Genomic DNA, 21,150 nt, shown 5'->3' with positions numbered 1-21,150 from the left:
CAGTTAAATGAAGTTTGAAAAAGGCTGTCTTAGGACAATTGTGAAAGAAATGCCAAAAATGAAATTATGTTTTGCAGGTTGATGATGGTGTGTGAAAATTAGGATGTATACGTTAGAGAATGCCAAAACACACAATCATGAGTGGGATACCCTTTGACCACTCAGCTCCATTTTCTTTGTGAATTTAAAGTTGTACCTAATAACTATTCAGAGCACCAGTTGAGACTGGTTCAAATGGCAAAGCCTCTGAAAAGCTTTCTTAACTACTATGACCCACTTGACTTGGAAACAGCTAGTCACAATTAATTGGTGCATATCACACAATGTGAAAGTTATTAACACAAAGCAAGGAGCACCCACGGTTTCAAAGTGCATTTGTTCTGTTATAGTTGGAGTTTACCTGTCAAGCACATAAGAAGGTCTGCAAACAGCATATCCCCAGATTCAAAGATTGCTTGTGCAGTCTAAACATGTTAACTCAGCAATTCGTAGTCGTGAAATGAGCCATAAGCCCACAGTCATAAACGTTTCCCCAAAGAGCGTGATGGGTGGGCTCCTAGTTAGAGTTCAAGCCTATTGTTAGTGTAAGCAAATTCATCACGGTGATTGGGCTAAATTGGGCTAGAATGGGTAATCTAAAGTGATCCACCAGGGGCCATAAAGTCTTGCCAGCAGAGAAGTTGTCTTCATAGTACATCTTTGATAGTTCATAACTCATTCTTCTGAATTTCTGCAGTTTTATAACGATGATCACTTAGAAACGTTCTTGGACAGACTCAATATACAGTTTAATACATTTTCGAAAAGTAGACTACCTCTACACCTGTGGGATCCAAAACATACTCTTTTTTTTCAAAGTAAATGACTTATAATTAGAAATATGCACATTAAACAACATTTTCGGTCTTTTTGTAACTTGTCAGCTATATTAAAGTAGTACAGAAAACACCGCTGCTACATAACATTATGAAAAGAAGAGTGAACTAACGCAAACAACGTAAAATAGTAAAAACAGCACCGTCCTACAGTTTTTGCCTTTTGTAAAGGCTATTTGTGGCTAAAAACACAATGGGGAAATGTTTTTTTTCTTCTTGTTCATGAAGACGGTTTCATCAGTTCCAGATTTTCCATCAACATTAAGGAACTGCTAGAGAATCTCATCTCATCACCATCTCCAGATCCTCTTCCACCTACTGCTGAGGAAATTCTGTCCACTTTACCATCTGAAAAAGAGACAGCTTTGCAACCATCTTACATTCCACTGTCCCTTCCTGATGCGGTGCAGCTTTCTGCAATTCTGATTGTGTTTCCTGACATTCAGCCCAATATCTCCATAAAAATGATCTTCTTCCAGATTAGAAAGATATTTGTGGTACTATCACAAGACATGCCAAGGAATATGGTCTAAAATAACTTTTTAGAAGTACTGGCTCAAGAAAACAAAGTTACAACAACACATACTGGAATACAATCTGCAGTAAAGATAAGATGTCAACAAAACAAGAGATTTCACTATTGAGCACATCAGCAACAAAGGATATAGATCATAATATCAATATATGAGGGACAGGGAGAATTAGGACAGGTCCAGTGTTCAGTCTCCCTAAACAATTAGTATGAAAATAAGTGAGCACACTGTTCCTAAATTACAAGTAAAGAGAAGATATAGGGCACCTCTAACTTTAGATGCTAAAACCCTCACACATCCATTGGATGTCATGCTTCATCCTCGGGTTTGCTCCTCATCGGGCTGGCGCTGCAATGCCCAACGGGCCCCTGTAAGGGGCTCTATGCCCGAGATCTTTTAGGAGTGCATGCCATCAAGGAGAGTAGGAAATGAATTCAGACCTACTATGTGAGACAGAGAGCTAGAAAAAAGAAAAATTGGTTAAAAACAAGTAGAGTGTCTGGGAAATGATGTTCCCCTACTCTAACAAAACACACATGGGGCAAAAGACATTGATTTCAGCCCTGCTTATTAGGTAGACGTGTTTCACACCTCAGGCTTCACTGAGGATCAATGGCGTTTCATCAGGACCAAAAAAAACTTAGCTACTCAAAAAACTAAAAAGAAACTTACATGAACACCTACGCAAAAAGCGCCACACTTGGCGAGAGACCTGAAAAGAGAAAAGAAAACAAAGGAGACAAACCACAACAGTGTTTGATTTAAAAAATAAATAAAAAACATATATGCATATTATCAAAATTGATGGCATGCTAACATGCTGCAAGTGACAATGGTCCAGTGCTATACACAGCCATCAAAGAACCCCTTGAACAAAACCAAAAGGCACGTGCTCAGGAGCTCACCCTCCTATATTAAGGCAGGTACATCATGGAAAGAATGCTGGCTGAAGGGCTATCGTCACCTTAAAAGAAAGTAGTCACAGTAGATATATGGTTTCTCAAAATAGTCCACACTCAAAAGCAAAATAATGCCAGGTTATACAGGGGGAACAAAGGGTATACCTGTAACCTAATGTTGCTGATCGTGACAGATGCCATAGTATCATCATATCATAGTATCACACTCTTCCTGGCCCTAAGTAAACTCTTTCGTAAAGACTGAAAGGAGGGAATGCTGGAATGTTAAAACTGCAAGCACCCCTCATATAGGATAGAATATACATAAAAATATAAAACGTCATGAAATTTATCTCTTAGCTGGCACCAAATGGATGTCAAAATATACATCTCAAATCAACTGTCAAACGAAGCGGGGAGAGAGAATACTCACTATTTGTAGATGGGCTCCTGTGGTGAGACCTACCCGCGGGCGCATACCCAGAGGTCAAGTCAGCTTCAAGCTGCCGGGTTAAATCGAACCAGAGGCCGGCCTCAGGCCAATCACAAGAGTCGCTCCACCCACCTGTGATGCTCCGATGCGGAGCATCACCATACGTAGGCAAAAGAAAGGGAAGAAGGACTATCATCCGGAGTGTATCGTAACCGTGATCACAAACCATTCTCCATGGCACCATCTTGACAGAATATTTGCGGGATAATATTGCTCATAATGGTTTAATTGTGACTAATGGGTCATTACGACCTCGGCGGTCTTTTTGCAAGACCGCCGAGGTACCGCCGTGCTGAAGACCGCCAGTGGTGGCGGTCTTCCGCGCCACGTATTATGACCGCTGGCAGCCCGCCGTCCTTTTTCGTACGGAAAGCCGCCAGCAGCCATACTGGGGGACAGCGGGAAAGTGGAGGTTGCTCAACCTCCACCGCCACATCAACAGAACACCGCCCACTGAATCACGTCCCATGATTCGGTGTGGCAGTGTTCTAGTGGCGGAGCTGTCCCCATGGATCCCGTCCCCTCCCGGAGGATCAACGGACAAGGTAAGTTGATTGACCATTAGGGAAGGGGGTGTTGTGTGCGTGCATGGGGGTGTGCGTGTGGGAGTGTAGAGGGGGTGAGTGAGTGAGTGTATGCGTGCGGGGGTGTTGTGTGTATGGGAAATGTGTGCAGGTCGGACGTGTGCATGTCTGTGTGCGGATATGTGTTGTCGGGGTGTATATGTGCATGTTCGGGGTGTGTGCGTGTAGGGGTGTGTATATGTGCGTGTTCGGGGTGTGTGCGTGTAGGGGTGTGTTTATGTGCATGTTCGGGGTGTGAGCGTGTAGGGGTGTGTATATGTGCATGTTCGGGGTCGGGTGGGGAGGGGGGTTGTGCCACCTTTGGGGGGTGGCAGGGAGTTGGGGGGGTTGGTGGGAGGATTCGTGGGGGGCAACAGGGGGTGGGGGAGACCCCTATCAGTGCCAGGGAAGTAATTCCCTGGCACTGATAGTGCCTACTGCCATGGATCTCATGGCGGTTCCCAACCACCCGAGATCCATGGCGGTATGCAGGGTCCTGATACCGTCGGCAGTCTAGTGACGACCGCCGGGCTGGAGACCACAATCTCCAGCCCAGCGGTCTTCACCGCCATGGCGGTCGGAATGGTGAAGTGGCGGATGACCGCGGCAGTCATAATTCCATTTTGTTTCCGCCGGCCTGTTTGCGGTCTTACCGCCGCTTTACCACCGACCGCCAGAGTTGTAATGAGGGCCCTTATCTTTAGGAAAGATTGGGCCCAGATTGCCTGGAAATGCACTCGGGAATGGTTAGTTTTGATCATTAATATATCAAAACACCTAGCTGACTCTTTTATGGTTGAGATCAATCTGGCAGAGAATACCCTAAAAACCACGCTGTAATTAACTGCTTTCAAACAACGTTTGGCGGAAATCAGTACAGAGCTCAACGAGAACAAAGAATACCTTACCCAGCAGATAATAAGCAAATTACAAAAGGATATCTCCAAATTCAGTAAAGAAAAGGTGTATCCGTACATCAAGGAAGATTTCGATCTTGATGTACAGTCACAGCCGTCAGATGAATCGGGGTCCTCTTATAAAAAGCCTCAGACCTACAGCACCAGACGGTTGGAGTACTGACAAGGCCACACCACAACCCTTCTATCAATTTCCACATTATCCGATGCACCAACCCCCTACGTGGTAGCCCCCATATCCTTTTTATCAACCGCAACACATGATGCCGTTTGTGCCTTTTTTAGGCAGAGGCTGGGCTAGAGGAAGAGGAAGACGAAGACGCAGAGGAAGAGGACGACATGTGCATTGGGGCAGTGAGGAACCCCAAATGGTCACAGGGAGTCATGGCCGGAGCCAGGCGAAGACAAGATAGTGGTCAGTTTTTCTCCCAGAGAACTTTCCACGAATTAGCAAAATGCTCTTAACAAAGGGCTGGGTTTTGTGCCCACCCCTAGGGAAGAATTCTTTTGTTTTAATTGTGAACTGACAGTTTTTCAGAAAGATCCGTTTACAATTATTTTGCAAGGACAGACTCATGGAACCTACACAAGAAGATTCTGGCCTGAGAAATCCTTCTACCTTCATTCCTCCATCTGCATCAATGCCATGCGAAGTACTTGCATATGAGAAAGCTGTCTCCCTGGAAGTCAACAAACTGCGTCCCAAACATACCTTTGTAAATGTTACAGCTAAAGAAAAAGACATTATCTACAGACCCTAGCATTGTAATCAAACCTGCTGACAAAGGGGGTGCTATTGTGATTTTGGATTCACAAGCATATAGACAAGAATGCCTTCGCCTTCTTAGTGATTCATCTTACTATAAACTAATCTCAGGAGATCCCACTGTGAGATTACAGACAGCTATACGATCTATCATACATGAGGCAGAGTTGAACAGATAGATATTCTGGAAGGAGACTGAATTCTTGGATTAAACCCATCCATGTGTACCGTATTTTTACTGTCCCCCCCCCCCCCCACCACACCCCCACCGATGTCATATTGTCTAAGGGATAGGTTCCATTTTGGAGCCTCTCTCCACCTCTTGCGATCACTTCCTCCAACCTGTAGTCAGAGCGACTTCCACCTTCTTGAGATACTGAGGATGTTTTAAATCTGATTGAGTCTATTAGCATGACTGTATGTGTGAATGCCCTAATAACCCTGCATGTAGAGGCATTATATACCAACATCCCTCAAGAGGCTACCCTCCGTGTTGTTGAGGACACATTAACAGCCAGCACTTGGTCCTCTCCTACACCTGTTCAGTTTGTCATGCAGTGTGCCACCTTGGCTCTGACCGAGAATTTCTTTCAGTTTGAAAACCAAATGTATCACCAGATACAGTGGACCTCGATGGGAAGCACCTTTGCTCCTAGTCTAGCGTGTTTGTATATGTTCAGTTTTTAACAAATTCACATCCTAAGCAATTGTAACCCATTTACTGATAACATCAAACTCTGGCGCTGTTACATAGACGACATCTTGATTGTTTGGCAAGGAGAGTTACAATTGATTGACTCCTTCATCACTTGGGTCAATAGCCTTGACCCTTTTTTTAAATTTTCCTCAACTATGTCTACATCCCAGATCTCATTTTTGGATTTGCAGATTTCCATTAACCATGGTAAATAGGAGACTAGCACATACCACAAGATGACAGACCGTAACAGTTTGCTCCTTTACGAAAGTCACCATCCAAAACTACTACGTGCCAATCTACCTTTTGGCCAGTTCTTGAGACTTTGCCGCAACTGTGGTAACACCCTGACTTTTGAGAAACAATCAGATGATTTAGTCCAGAAACTCAGAAACAGGCACTATCCACGCCAAATCATCAATACGGCTCGGAAACGAGGACACAATAATTAAAGAGACTCTCTATTGTCGACAGAACCTAAAGCAATGGATCCCAAATTGACCTGTGTGCCCACTTACACCCCACTGTCCAACACCATTAAGAAAATAATCAATAAACGTTGGCCTATCCTTGAGAGCGGTGGTTGTAAAATACCTAAACCTTTATTCTCTTTTTCAAACGCACTGAAACATCGGGGATCTGGTGGTTCATACTCGTCCCACGATAGGTACTTTTGAGCCTAGACAAAGCACCTTATGGGACCTTCCTCCAGTTCTTGGACACCACCCATGTGGCAACTGTTCTGTATGTCCACTGACTAAACGAGTAGAGTGGTTAGATTTAGAACCTATTGGCACCTCAATAAACATACTATATGATCACATGCCCATGCAATTTGCGTGATATAGGGATGACAACTAGACCAGTTAGGGTCCACATTAATGAACACCGTAGCAGTATCAGGTGTGGACGTCCCTCTACAAAATTGAGCATGCATAGTATAGATACTAAACACTCTCCCAATGATTTGAAATGGGTAGTTCTCAAGACATTTGATGGCACAAGAGTTGACCAACTCTTTTTATTGGAAAAGGAACAGCGCTGGGTTTTTAGGTTAAAAACTCATATCCAGGGTCTGAACGATGAAATACAATGGATGAACTTTTGTTCTAGAATATTATGGCCTAGACATCACACAATATTTCTTGCCCCGGTCTGAAACATTGCCTCAAATTTGTATTGTTTTGCCTCCTAGTTTCCCGAGTTTTTATCACCTCTTTTTGAGAGACTTCTGGATTCTCCGATATTTTTTCTAAACTCTTTTTTGATGTCAATGGTTATCCTTCCTACGTCATTGTACGTGTTATTATAAACCATGACCACCATCACAATCATGGCTGCCATATAACCAGGACTTTTAGTTCTTTCATACTTTCTTCGTTTTTGTGATATATTCTTTTCTGATATATTGACATGAAGGCCTAGGCATGCTTAGTAGAATGATTTTGACTGACTTTTACGGTCATCATATAATTCCTTTCTGCCTTATTCACAACCGCGACCACCATTGTGATCACGGTTACGATACACTCTGGATGATAGTCCTTCTTCCCTTTCTTTTGCCTCCATATGGAGATGCTCTGCATCAGCGCATCCCAGGTGGGTGGAGTGACGCCTGTGATTGGCCCGAGGCTGGCCTCGCAGTTCGATTTAACCCGGCAGCTTGAAGCTGACTGACTTCCAGGTATGCGGCCGCTGGTAGGTCTCACCACAGGGGCCCCGTCTACAAATAGTGAGTATTCTCTCTCCCTGCTTTGTTTGACAGTTGATTTGAGATATATATTTTGACATCCATTTGGTGCCAGCTAAGAGATAAGTTTCATGACGTTTTTTATTTTTATGTCTATACTAGCCTATATGAAGGGTGCTTGCAGTTTTAACATTCCAGCATTCCCTACTTTCAGTCTTTACGAAAGAGTTTACTTGGGGCCAGGAAGAGTGTGATACTATGATATGATGATACTATGGCATCTGTCACGATCAGCAACATTAGGTTACAGGTTTACCCTTTGTTCCCCCTGTATAACCTGGCATTATTTTGTATTTGAGTGTGGACAATTTTGAGAAACCATATATCTATTGTGACTACTTTCTTTTAAGGTGACAATGGCCCTTTGGCCAGCATTCTTCCCATGATGTACCTGTCTTAATATAGGAGGGTAAGCTCCTGAGCATGTGCCTTTTGGTTTTGTTCAAGGGGTTCTTTGATGGCTGTATATAGCATTGGACACATTGTCACTTGCAGCATTTTAGCATCCCATCACTTCTGATAATATTCATTTATGGTTTTTATTTCTTTTTTAAATCAAACACTGTTGGGGTTTGTTTCCTTTGTTTTCTTTTCTCTTTTCAGGTCTCTCGCCAAGTGTGGCGTTTTTTGCGTAGCTGTTAATGTAAGTTTCTTTTTTGCTTTTTTGAGTAGCTAATGTTTTTTTCGGTCCTGATGAAACGCCATTGATCCTTAGTGACACGTGGGGAGTGAAACATGTCGACCTAATAAGCAGGGCTGAAGTCAATGTCCTTTGCCCCACGTGTGTTTTGTTAGAGTAGGGGAACATCATTTCCCAGACACTCTTCTTGTTTTTAACCTTGACCGAGACCCACCATTCACAATAAACTGGTTGTATGGTGGCTCCAGAGCGAATTTTAGTTTTTTTCTAGCTCTCTGTCTCACTTAGTAGGTCTGAAATCTTTCCTACTCTCTTTGATGGCACACACACCTAAAAGATCTCTGTCATAGAGCCCCTTACAGGGGCCTGTTGGGCATTGCAGCGCCAGCCCGACGAGGAGCAAACCCGAGGATGAAGCATGACATCCATTGGATGTGTGAGGGTTTTAGCTTCTAAAGCTAGAAGTGTCCTATATCTTCTCTTTACTTGTAATTTAGGAACAGTGTGCTCACTTATTTTCATACTATAGATCATAAAATTCTCAGTCAATTAACTAATTACTCAAGAGGGCCCATTGTGTAACACAAAGTACCTCTATTTTAATTTCTTAAGGTGAACCTTTCATTGAAAGAAGACAATAACTTTTGCTTCATATGAAAAAAACGGAAAGGCAGGGAATGCGAATGGGAAAAGAGGTACTCTGGAAGAGAAAAGGTCTTTCTGCTGTATGGATGGTGAGAGTATGTGACAATGGAAGAAAGACCCATTATTCTTCATAGCCGTACATAACATATTTCAGCATGTAGAAGCTTTCCCTATGCCTCTATGGCCCAATTTGCCCTTGGGAGGAAACAATTGCAGTCCACCTCCAGTTCATCATCATTGGTTTGTGACATTTTAGCAAAGTTCTTCTTGACAACCTCTGAAAAGGATTTCACCACCTTCATTTGAACAAAGACATAGCATTGTCCGTCATACAGCCCCTTCGGGCAAGAATGTTCAATAGTGAGGCCAAGACTCCAAGCTCCTTTAGTTTAATTTGGATTGCCTACAACTCTCTTATTGTATTATGTGTTGCCAGGGGCGGCTCCTCCGCAGTGGCATTGCCCCCCTGGATGGGCCAGCAAAGGAAAAATAAAACCATAGGGTGCTCTCGTTTTATTTTTCATCTGCTGGCTCAGCAGAGCTAGGCCACGGGAAGGTGGAATTGTGAGGGAGGAGAAGGAGTGAGTGCACTAAGTGCGCATGTGTGTTTGGCCAGCCGTTTCAGGCCGGTCAAACACATGTGCACTTAGGTTTCTCTAACTCGGCTGTATACACAGCCGGCTGGAGAAACAGCACAGACCCAGTCTTGTGTCTGAGCGGCTGCCACTGACTCTCACACCACTCCTGATGCTGTTTAAATGCTATGTTTAGCAAGTAAGAAGCCCCAAGATTACTGGGGAGGCTGTGTGACATATGCAGCGACCGCCACTGTGTGTTGCTAATCTTAAATCCAGAAAAAAGGGGATTTGCTTTCCATCCACCTGTCAAGCCTGTTTTAGTTTAGCTGCTGTCTTAATTATTGGGTTGCAAAGGTCTGGGTCCTGGAGACCCACAATGACTGTACCACCACTGTTCGAATCAGGAAGTACCAAGGGCCTGGAAGGCATTCTTACACTCTCTTAATCAGTATATCTTCCTTATGCTCAGAGGATGAAAGGCACTTTTAAAAATAAGGCTTGCTGTCTAGTCTTAGCATTTCTATAGTCTGTACATCCAGCTATGCACATGAGACTCTGTATTTGCCTTAGTTTAGGTCTAAGCTCTTTCACCAGTGATAGTCTGTGCATCCAGCTCTGCATATGCAACTCTCTATTTACTCCAGTTTATATCTGATCTGTTTCACCAGTGTTTCCATGTCCAGCACCATACTCTCTACCTGCCTTAGGCTTGACTCTACTGACATTGTTGCCTGTTGCTTCTTTGCGAAGTTTGTGTAGAATCTTGTCAGGTGTTACCTGTATGTTCCTCTATTCTGTCCTACAGGCATATCAGCTTCATCAATTCTCTGAATTATTTTTTCCTAGATTGGTGTCAAGCGAAAACCTTTTTTTCCGCTCCCCTGTCAGACTTGACATTTGCTTCAGGACCAAAGCCCATTCTTGTGTATACCGCATCTCTCATGGACTGCTTCCCTACACATGTCTCTACCTTGAGCAGTTTGAACCAACTGGGCTCTTACTAACACACCTGCCCTGCATCAGTGAGCACTCAATGAAATCTCCAAAAGATATCTCTGAGCACCACTTGAAAGCAGGGAGGAGATGGTGCTTGGAGCTAGTTAGACACAGACCAGGGGACTGCAGACATGCAGTGACTACATTTTATCAGACCTTAGCACCGGTATTTTACACTGACATCGCCCAGGTTAACGTTAATTGGGATCGAGAGCTGGGCAGGGATATTTCTGAGACAAATGGGAACAATGCCCTCTGCTATCCTAAGATAGACACCAGAAACCAAAGGTTTATATTCACATAGATAAACGACCTGCATCAGACATACCTTTCAATACATCGGCTAGCCACCATATTTCCCAAAGCATAAAACATTTGTCCTAAGTGTTGAGAACCTCAGGTGGATTTCCACCACATGGTCTGGGCATGTGGGCTGATTTAGACATACTGGATGATAGTGGTTCAGAAGGTGAGGGGCATAGTAGAAAAGCCAATCGTCGCAGAACCCACTGCTTATCTGTTGAGCATAATGGAACGAATCACTTCAACCAAACATAAATTTTGTTGAATTCACTTGCCATTTATTATAGCAACACGAACATAACAATGTGATGAAATGGCAGGATGGCACCAGCGCATGCCCAGTAGCTCACTGACGTACATAAGTGAACGATTGCTGAACTGGCAGTGATTCCTGTGGTTTGAGCCAGAGCAGCAGGCCATGAGCTGATAGCGAACTGGGAGGGTTTTCTGGCAGAATCTTAAGTGACAAATTGCTGCCTTGAGCACTCCGACAGTGGATTGGTTGATTAGGTGAAAATTTGAGGAGATCAAAGAAGTGAACTAGCGCCCTTCACATACAGCAGATTATTTGAGTGAGTGTACAAGTAGCAACTGGGATCCTAAAGTGTTATGTAAATGGATGGGATGGACAAAATAATACTAATCTACAGTGAGCATGTGGGGAAGAAGTTGAGGACAGTTATTTTGACTGCTGATATGTATGAGAATGTATGATGGGCAACAGATAACTGAATCTTTGTTGATGTATATCATGAGAACAGCAATTTTTTTAAAGCGTAGGGTTGGGTTAAAGGCTTCTAAGAAGTTGAGGAGTACATATTGTAGAGACACCCAGTCCCTACCCAGAGACTTAATGATGAGGAGTTTGAACATCTTGTACTGTACATTGTGGATATCCTATTCAAGAAGTCCATTTTAGTGGGGTGCACAACACTTCTGTTTAGTTTTGATAATTTTTCTCAGTTCTTCAAGTTCTATTTTGGCAAACAAATTCCCAGGTCGGTACAGGATTGCCGGAAAATAATAATTGCAGGTACTGGCATGGTTTCTCTTAAATGCAACCAGTTTTCAAAACTGCAGAAGATAGTGGTCTAAAGATCTTCCACCACCATATTGAATTTCAAATATTGGAGGGCAGACCATCTGGTCTATTCAAAATTGGCGATTGGCGGTCAGACCATCTGGTCCATTCTAAATTGGCAATTTTGTTTTGATAATGATAGAGCTTAAATGATGTATGCTAAGTGGTTTTGATAATCCTTCTGCAGCTTTAGAATTGAAAGTAGTTCTTGGTATTTAGCCACCTTTTACAAGTTAGTGAAATGGTAACCCAAATAGGCATTGCTAACATTACCCTTGCAGGAGGTGGGTGATTGGGCTTAGAATGTATGACTACAGTGTAAAATGGTTCAGGTCTGAATAGAATCTGTGTTATGCTTGGGTTTACAAGGAGTTTCCATAAGGAGCTTCTTTGTGTTTTTTCTTCAGTGTTACAAACCAACCTGTCTTTGACTGCTTAGTAGTGGACTCCAGAAGCAAGGTTTTATAAAAGATCTGAACCCTTCTACTAAAACACTGTAATGTGAAAAGGATGTATTATTCTTGTTGGTACACATTGCAGCCTTACAGCTGTTAGATTACTTCAGGCTCCCTGTGAGTGTGATTAGTTTTCAGGTGTGACAATGACAGGTAAAAAAAATGAGGTAAAGCTGATTGAAGCATTCCATGTCAACCATAGCATAATTCACCCCTGAACAAAGCGTGACCTTACCAATTTGTTGATGATGAGGAGTCCTTCAGGTGTTGTATGTTTTTTCCCAAATGAAGTCTAAAATAACAAGCTCCAACGTATGCTAAGAATGATTAACAAACTTTGAAAATACTACAATAGTTTAATTTCTCTGACTAAGGTATTTGCTACATATGTTGAAGATATTTTTGCTTTAATGTTGCTTAACAATTTGTGGGATTCAGCATAATATGGTACTAATACTATTCAATGTCTGTCCCTATTTGGTTATCAGATGTTCATTTCAGACTCCCTAGACAAGAGTATTCTGTTTAATCAAGTTGTGATGCATTCCATTGACTTTTTATTATAGGGGAAATGAATTCTAATCACGCTGTACTAGCTAGATAGATAAAGTGTTGAGGGTTGCAAACATTCCAGTTGAATCCCACAGGCTCACGGAGCCGGCTTCATCTGTGCTTTTCACAGTTCAAAAAGTCATAATGGAAACAAACTGTGGCCTTATCAAAGCACAGTAGGTGATCAGACACAACCTTGTTATCCAGCAGAGTTATGTGTTTTGGAGGCCATCTGGGAAACTCATATGGGCAAGTTGATGCAGGGATAGAGTAAGCCAAGGGCTAGACAGTGTGGGGAGTTATCATTGGCTGGTTTGACCATACAGTGCTCTAATTTAATGAGTACCATCTAAAATGCTAGAGTTCTTTTTGATATACTGTTTAATCATCTGATTTATTACAAGCATTATGTTTATTTTTGCAACCTGAACCAGATTCGCTCATTTGTGTAATCTGCACCAGATTAGGGCATTCGTTTCTAAGTCTTTTGGAATTTATAGTGTGAATTTCTGGTGGGTGTCCATCTATGGAGAAAGGAGGCTCCACTGATTAATAAATGTAATCCTGTAGTGTCACAGGACTGATCATTGCCATATGCACACTGTCCTGAAGTAGTTCATGAGACACAATCCACTTGACTTCCTGGCTCCAGCTGGCACGTTTGCTTAAATCTGCATTTTCCAGAGGGTTTTAGATGGCTAAAACTGGACTGTATTTGCGGGTAAAACTGCAGAAGGTATCACAGTGTAGGTATTTGCTTATTGCTGCGATATTCCAGGATAAAAGCAGTCCGTCAACAGTTCCACAAAGGTCAGTGATGGGCTAAAGGATTTCTATTTAGATCTGGTTCAAACCAATCAAAATCAGATTTATATGCAGGCTCTCCCATTCTCAGGGTCAAGTCGTCACCAGCCGGGACAGAGTCATGGCATCTGGTGCATATGATTACCCTCTTGTAGCTCAACAGATATGGGATAGCAGGAGAATTAAAATTTCTTCCGCCAGACACATTAAAATATTTTCTCTTCGTTTTTGCCTCTTTATTTTACCAGCAGTAGGCTTTTGTTGCATCTGATAAATAGCAGAATAGGCCATTTGTTATAATAAAAATGTCATAACCCTTTGCCCAGATCCTATTGGAGGACACCAGCGTGTAAGTACAGTGCAAGGCAAAACTGTATGCCAGATGACCTGAAGTTTGGAGGGTGCAGATTCCAAACCTCATCACCAAATGTATATGAGCTGATTTTGTGAATGTCAAACCTATTGATAAATTGCTCCCTTGCTCCCTATGGGAAGTTTCTAAAAAAAAAATTGTATAACTTTGGAGAAGGACTACCCGTCTTGCACATTAACTTCAAGCTTCTAAGTACATTTTCTCACTTCAAAGTACAGTGAAGATTCTTTTTTGATGGTGCACTTTACAGTTTGATCTAACATCTGCCCAGACCTTGAATGACTGCTGTGCACAAAGGCAAGCCTGTATATATGATTGAGCAGAGTTAGGCATTGCACTTTCATTTAGCTCTCGTTGAGTAAATAACTTAGTTTGTTTTCTCGAAGTATTTCATCACTTTGTTACTGTCTTTTGTGGATTTGTCTAGGTCTTTCGTCTTTAGTTGTTTTAACTTTCATTTGGGGCTGTTACAGTTACTAATCTTGATACACAGCTGGGTTTGACAACAAATGCTCCCACAGGAGTTATCACAGCAAATTATCAAGGACACCGGTCTCTGCCCTTAAAGTAGCAGAGGGAGATCTTGCAGACCAACTCCGCTCAATCAATCAATCACTTGTAAGGCGCGATTTAGCACCCGTGGGGTCTCAAGGTTCTGTTGCTGCCCTGCAGCTCCCTTGAAAAGCCAGGTCTTCAGTTCCTACCTGAACTGCTTCAACAAGGTGGCCTGTCTGAGGTTGAGTGGGAGCGTGTTCCATGTCTGGGCTGTGAGATAAGAGAAGGATCTGCCTCCACTGTGCTCTTCCTGATTCTGGGGATGGCGGCGAGTTGGAAGGATTGGAGCTGCCTGGTGGGGCTGTAGAAGGTCAGGCGGTAGTTGAGGTAGGCTGGTCCTATGCTGTGTAGTGCCTTGTAGGTGTACATCAGTAGCTTGTAGGTGTTGTGTTTGTCACCCAGGAGCCAGTGCAGGTTTTTGAGGTGGGCAGAGATGTGCCTGTGGCGGGGTATGTCCAAGATGAGGCTGGCTGCAGCGTGCTGGATTCTCTGTAGTCATGTTTGGAGCTTCTTTGTGATGCTGGCGTAGAGTGTGTTTCTGTAATCTCGTTTGCTGCTGACAAGCGTGTGAGTGACCGCCCTTGTCTTGTGGTGGGGATCCACTTGAAGATCTTCCAAAGGAGGCGCAGTGTGTGGAAGCAAGATGATGAGATGGGTCTTTTTATACAAAAGACATCAGACATTGTCCCTAACGACCCTAGGCTGCAAGGTAAGTTTGTTCAGGGAGATAATCTAGAAGTTGTGCTACACATTTGAGGAAATTTTTACTTTCTAGGTTTTTAGTTGCTTTCAAGGAAGATTAGTTTTTATCATACCACTAGAGTGATTGAACCTATGCTTTTTTTAAAACATGTTTTTATTAGCATTTTCGACAGAAAATACAAAAAACAACAATAGAAGTGAACTTTCCAGCAATATGGGATGCAAAGATATATTCAGAACCACAGTGCTGATGAGATGTCTCCTGCAGGCCCCACCGGGCAGGGGCTATCATGCCCAGTTGAACAATAAATACCACTCTGTACAAGTCTCAGCATGTCCAGCCTGGACTTCCAGGCCCAACACATGCCTAGTCTACCCCTCCTCACAAGAGCAAACACATCACTTGTTGTTCACCTGTATCTAAGGAGTCTCCTGTGACAGTGTAAGAGAGATCGTGGGGAACCATCAGTCATCTCATCCATCTCACCCTAGGCCCCCACCATTTCTCTCCACAGTTCCAGGTCCCATTTTGCATTCTTGCCTGTCCCCACTTGTTGCGTTCGACATAGATTGAACTTGTGGTTACTGCACTCAAGTAAAACAGTGTGATGATTCCTGACGTCGGAATGCAGGCACATCAAGACAAGTTGTTCCCCATTTCCTTGCTGAAGGAAATCCTTTTGAGGAATCGATGAGGAATTCTCATCAATTGTTCCTGTGTACTCTAAAGGCAGGGTTGGCTTCCTAAAGCCACACCATCTTAGCCGATGCTTCTTCATCGATCCAATTGACAAGCGGTTGGAGGAGCATTAAAGTAGTCCTACTCCTGCAGAAAATGTATTATCAGTTTCATATACAAAAACATGTATGTCATGCTGTATCTCCATTAGTATTTGGGTGCCTGCGGGGTCCCTAAATTGGGTTATACTCTTATTTTACAGTTCATAAAATTAGTGTTTAAGCCTTTTTCCAATTGATATAAGGTTTATAATCGATTGACTTCCAGATGAGGATAGATTGTTCCAGGAGCCAGGCACCAGGCACTTGCAATTGCTTCCCTTATAATTCCCCGGAGTACCGGACAGTAGTAGGAAGCACATTTGCATTGAAATCTAATTCTCTCTGAGGAGAATACCAATTAGATCTCGGCCTCAGGTGTTCTGGACAGCAATGATGGATTTCTGCATACACCACAGAATGTGTCCTAGGTTCAGTTACTGATGGGAATACCAGCTTTGCAACCTTCATAAATTGAAGGAGATGTGATGGTGACATGCAGTGCCTCTGAGCACACTATCTGGATGAATTTGAATTTATTACTGTCATTTTAGAATCTTCAAAGAAGAGGAGGTTGCAGCAGTCTGAGTGGGAACCCAATATGACTTTGACAGATGACATCCTCTTTTTTCTGCCAAAAAAGACATAGCTTTTTAAGTGTCATCAGTAACAAGCTGCATGGCTTTGTTGGTGCACGTTATTGTCAGTGCTGAGCTGGGAGTCACATGAAATAGCTAGTGTCTTAAATTTCTGGGAAAATTGGATCAGAGTGTCTTCGTTTAACTTGTAATAAAATAGTAGCTTGTTAACAGTATGCTGGAATGCAACTAATAGCAGCTTATGTTTCTTACAGCAGAGAGTGCAAGGCTGTTGCCGGACATCCATGCTTGTACGGACTTAACCATAGTATTTAGATGACTCCATTTGGTACTGTTATACATTGTGAAGCCCATATCCATGTGGGATCTGGTCACTTAGATGCTTCATTTACACTTTTAAGAGCACCTTAGCCACACTTTACGTTATTTGATTGATAAATCATCTTATCACGTTTCTCCTGACAGATCTTTCCCTTGAGGAAGCAGGTCAGCTTATTTTCTGGTCCACAAACCCACCCACTCCGGTTTTGAAGGCGGGTCACAAGCCCAGTAGCACTAAAAGAGATATTTTGCCATGGTTGTCCTAGATCTGCCCCTATACGAAGGAACAAGTTATGATTTTAGTGATAACAATTGAAAACCTGAGCACCCACTTATTTTCTATACAGGTTGCTAATGGTTCACCTACCCACTCGTGTCAACTAATCTCTCTATAACAGTTTCAGCCTCATCAGGGTAAGTAGCGGGTAAATGAAATTCTGATACTAGCGTTGTCCACAGTGATGCCGTTTTCCCTCATGTTCTTTAACACCACTGTTTTGTGTCCGTTGTACATTCCCTTAGCTTCTGACTTTAATTTAGGAAGAAGTCCTGTGTAAGTACAGATGTGTCCTTAATATTATTCCGAAGTTCCATACAGATGCTTACTCGTCTTACTCCCTTCAAGATTTGGAACAGCACTGTAGAACACCCTACAATTGGCACAGTCATTTTTTCTTACCGATTAAGGTGCTTGTTGATTTATGATCCCATTAACCACTCCCTTATCACTTTGAGTAGGCACTGCGTGATAGAGTGTGGCACTTTTCTCACAAATATTACTCTGGTATCTTGGGAGCACAGAGGAGGAAATTGTGACTGTGTTTGAGCTGAGGGAGAAGCTCTTTCCTGGAGCACCAGGTGTGCCAGTGAGCAAAGGGCATGACACACAGGTACTCACCTAGTTATGAACCTTTTCTGCAGCAGTGAGAAAGCAAAGGGCACTAAGAGGCAAAACTATGTGTGCCAGTAGAAATTGTTGCCTACAGTCTGTATTGAGAGAAAGGTTTGGGGGTTGTTCCTATGTACCCTTTTGTGCATTGAAAAACTATATATACAAAATTCCATTTCTGTTAATTCAAAAGGGAACTCTTTTTATATAATATTTTGCCATTTCAGCAGGCCATCAGGGGTATACTTTTAGCAATATCTTCAGAATGCACCATTCTCAAGGCATTTAAAGACCATACACCATTGATATCTAGCTTGTATGTGTCTGCTTGTACCCCGCATTGATAATCACTTGGGGGGGCAGCCACGTGTCAGGAAGACCTGTCTTACTTATGAAGGGAACTCAAAGGCAGAATCTACTCCTCTGTATCACATTCACCCATCCCATTTCCTGTGCTGTTGAAGTAAACAGCTCAAGCCAGATATATTGAGACTTCAAGGACTATGCATCGATACACCGTCGATGGCCAGTGCACTGCCAGTGCACTGCCAGTCTATGGCTCAAGGAGGATGGGGGGGCTGCGCCCACACTCTTTAAAAAAACAAACCAAAATGAACAGTTAAAAAAATGTTTGTATGTCACTGACTATTTAGGCAATTTTTCACCCACAAATCACAGACAAGGTTTTGTTTAAACATTTTTATAAAAAACAATATTAATAAACATTGCATTGTGTGAATTATAGATATATATATACCTGTGAACAAAAATATTGGTGTTTTTCTCAGGAAGATTATATATTGGCTTTATATATATTGATATGCTTACCCCTTCATAAATCCAGTAGGTTCACTTTTTATATTTCAGTGTTTAATGAGGCCGTGTATGGCTTGGGGCTGGGTGCTTGTTGTGGGGGTTGGCTGCCCATGGAGGATTGGCTGCAGGGCATGGCATAGGCCAGGCCTGAGTGGGGAGGGGTTGGCTACCTGGGGATCCTTTATCTGTATGGTATTTTTCTGATAGGGATTAGTGCCAACCCGTCCTGCCTGGCCCAGAGACGACTTTAGTTGTCTTCTGGCATCATGTAATAAAAGAAATCAGAATCATAAAAAAAAAAATCAAATACTTACATTGAGCATTTTTGGGACATCCCCGTTTATCAATTGTTCTGTTTATCTGCAATATGCACTTCGTTTCTGCCCTCCTCAGCATGCAGCATGCAGCAATGGCTCGCTCCACTTCAGGGATTGGCTCTCTTCACTGTGAGTGGCCGTTTTTGCTTGGTCACATGTGCACATTTGTCTAAATAAAAGTGCCAGAGATGCTGGGTAAATACCATACATTGGTAATGCTTTTATCTTTTCATTCCTTATACTTGGTCTTCGGGTTACATTAATTTAAAGAAGACTGTAGTATATTTTCTTTGTGCCAGTAAGAATTATTTTTTTCACATGTGCTTTAAAATTATTTTGCTTTTTGTATCTGTTCTAGATCTGCTTGCCAGGAAGCAGCCTTACTTTTCTAGTTAAATTATATGGAAACGTTGATTTAATTTAAATTTTCTGTGTGTTTATCGTTAGATGTTCGTATCAGTTTCTGTTTTATAATCAAGCTACATTTTGTCTTAAAATTAATAAATCAATATTTTCTGTTATGTTGAGGCAAAATAATTTAGTGCAATGGAAACATGTTTTCTTTATTTTATTTATTGTATGTCTTTAAAAATCTTTGAGTGTTGAGCGTTCATGTTTAAGGCACTAAGTATTATTATTGGTCATCTTGCAGATCGGGATCATCGGCTCAGCAGCCAGCATCAAAGAAATCAAAGCCGAACAATCCCAAGCACACTATTGATAAGTTTTTTAAATGACTGAATGGCATCTGTTCATTTTTGTGTTATTTTAAGGGTTCTATCAGCCTATAAATACGGAAGGGTGATTGAGAGAAAATAGTGGAGTATTGCATTTTATATTAAATAGTGTTGAATCATGTATCGGTTGTGTTTTTCACAACCTGATTTAATTTTATCATGTGACTGGATAACGAAATAAGTGCCACCTTCAATTGAATTAATTGCACTTAGGTTTTCATTGAAGTATGTAGCATTTACGCCAGTGCTGTTACAACTGTAATCTCTCCCAAGCTGTGATATAAAAATGTTTTTTATACTCATTCTATATTTTATCGAAATGAAGTGAAAATTTATCCTGAAAGAAATAATAGCTGTAACTGACTATGAATATAGTCCAAGGGCCAGAGCAAAAAAAAAAAAAAAAAAAAAAAAAAAAACTCTGTCAAAGATATGTAATTTAATGGCAGGTTGTGCATACCTGAGTACTTTTTTAAAAAAACGTGTAAGCACAATACAAATACATTGCATCATTCCATGAAAAAAGTTTGCACTCAACATTTTCTGTCAAATATATTTATATAGACATTATTTATAACATTGCTGTGGATTTAAAATAATTGTTTATTTATAAACAAAGGTACATTTGAAATAAAATATTTGTTCTTCATTTGATTATTATAAATGTCTGATGATTCATTGCTTACCTTAATCAGTAGACATTATTTTACTGCAGCAGCCCATTAATTTCATATGCTTTGCTTCAATTACCACTTGTATTTCATTGTCTTTTGTTAGTGTCAATATATATATGTTTATTAGTCATTTCAAGAACGGTGATTAAAATGAAAGAACGTATTTAATACAAACTGTTGTTTGCATGGAAGCATAAGACAGCACAGCTTATGTTTATTCATGCAAAACGATTTAAATACATATAGTTACTATCCACACAGTAACTTAATCAAATTAACGTGTTTCTCTGTGGCATCATCCCATCAGAGTAATTTAAATGCCTACTTTTAAGCACTGTCGAATTTAGATTACAGAAGTTTTAATCCACACAATTATTATTTTCCACAGGTCACAATAGTGTTTGATTATCTGTTCTTATCAGGCAGCGTTTGTATCGGAAAAATCACATTATGTGGTTACCCATATTTAGTCTGAAGTCTGTCCCTCTCCAGTTACCTATACAGAGTTAAGCTGCTCGTATGATCAGTGTTCTATATCGTCCATGACCAGTCGCTGTTCGCGGAGCGTTGAAGGGGTGTGGCTGCGCACGGGGGGAAGGGGTGAATAAACATTTAACTGATAATAATTTTTTTTTAAAACTCACTTACCTCGGTCGCTGCTGCACCGCTCCATCCGCTCCTCTGCTGCAGGCACAGGCTCCCAGCCTGTCCTACATAAATCCTGATGCTACTCAGAGCAGCGTTCGGATTAGCTGGGTGCTCCCAGGAAGACTGGGAGTCTGTGCATGGTCTCTCCAGTAAGGTAACTGTGTTGCTGGGCTGGAGAGAGCTTACTGCGTATGT

The 21,150-nt window shown here is 41.9% G+C and overlaps 1 protein-coding gene across 1 annotated transcript in view; it reads left to right on the top strand.

Annotated features, from left to right (window-relative positions):
* The window catches only part of POLK (DNA polymerase kappa), a 505,299-nt gene extending 485,013 nt beyond the window's left edge, over positions 1 to 20,286 (top strand). Inside the window, exon 15 of the mRNA XM_069223734.1 lies at positions 19,549 to 20,286. Coding sequence (XP_069079835.1) covers positions 19,549 to 19,633 — 85 coding nt within the window. The 3' untranslated portion in view covers positions 19,634 to 20,286. The remainder of the gene's footprint in view (positions 1 to 19,548) is intronic.
* Positions 20,287 to 21,150: the final 864 nt, after the last annotated feature.

Source organism: Pleurodeles waltl, chromosome 1_1, assembly GCF_031143425.1.
Source record: "Pleurodeles waltl isolate 20211129_DDA chromosome 1_1, aPleWal1.hap1.20221129, whole genome shotgun sequence".
In the NCBI taxonomy this organism is placed as follows: Eukaryota; Metazoa; Chordata; class Amphibia; order Caudata; family Salamandridae; genus Pleurodeles; species Pleurodeles waltl.
The sequence above is the reverse complement of the archived record's forward strand: the minus strand, read 5'-3'. Positions and strand labels throughout refer to the sequence as shown.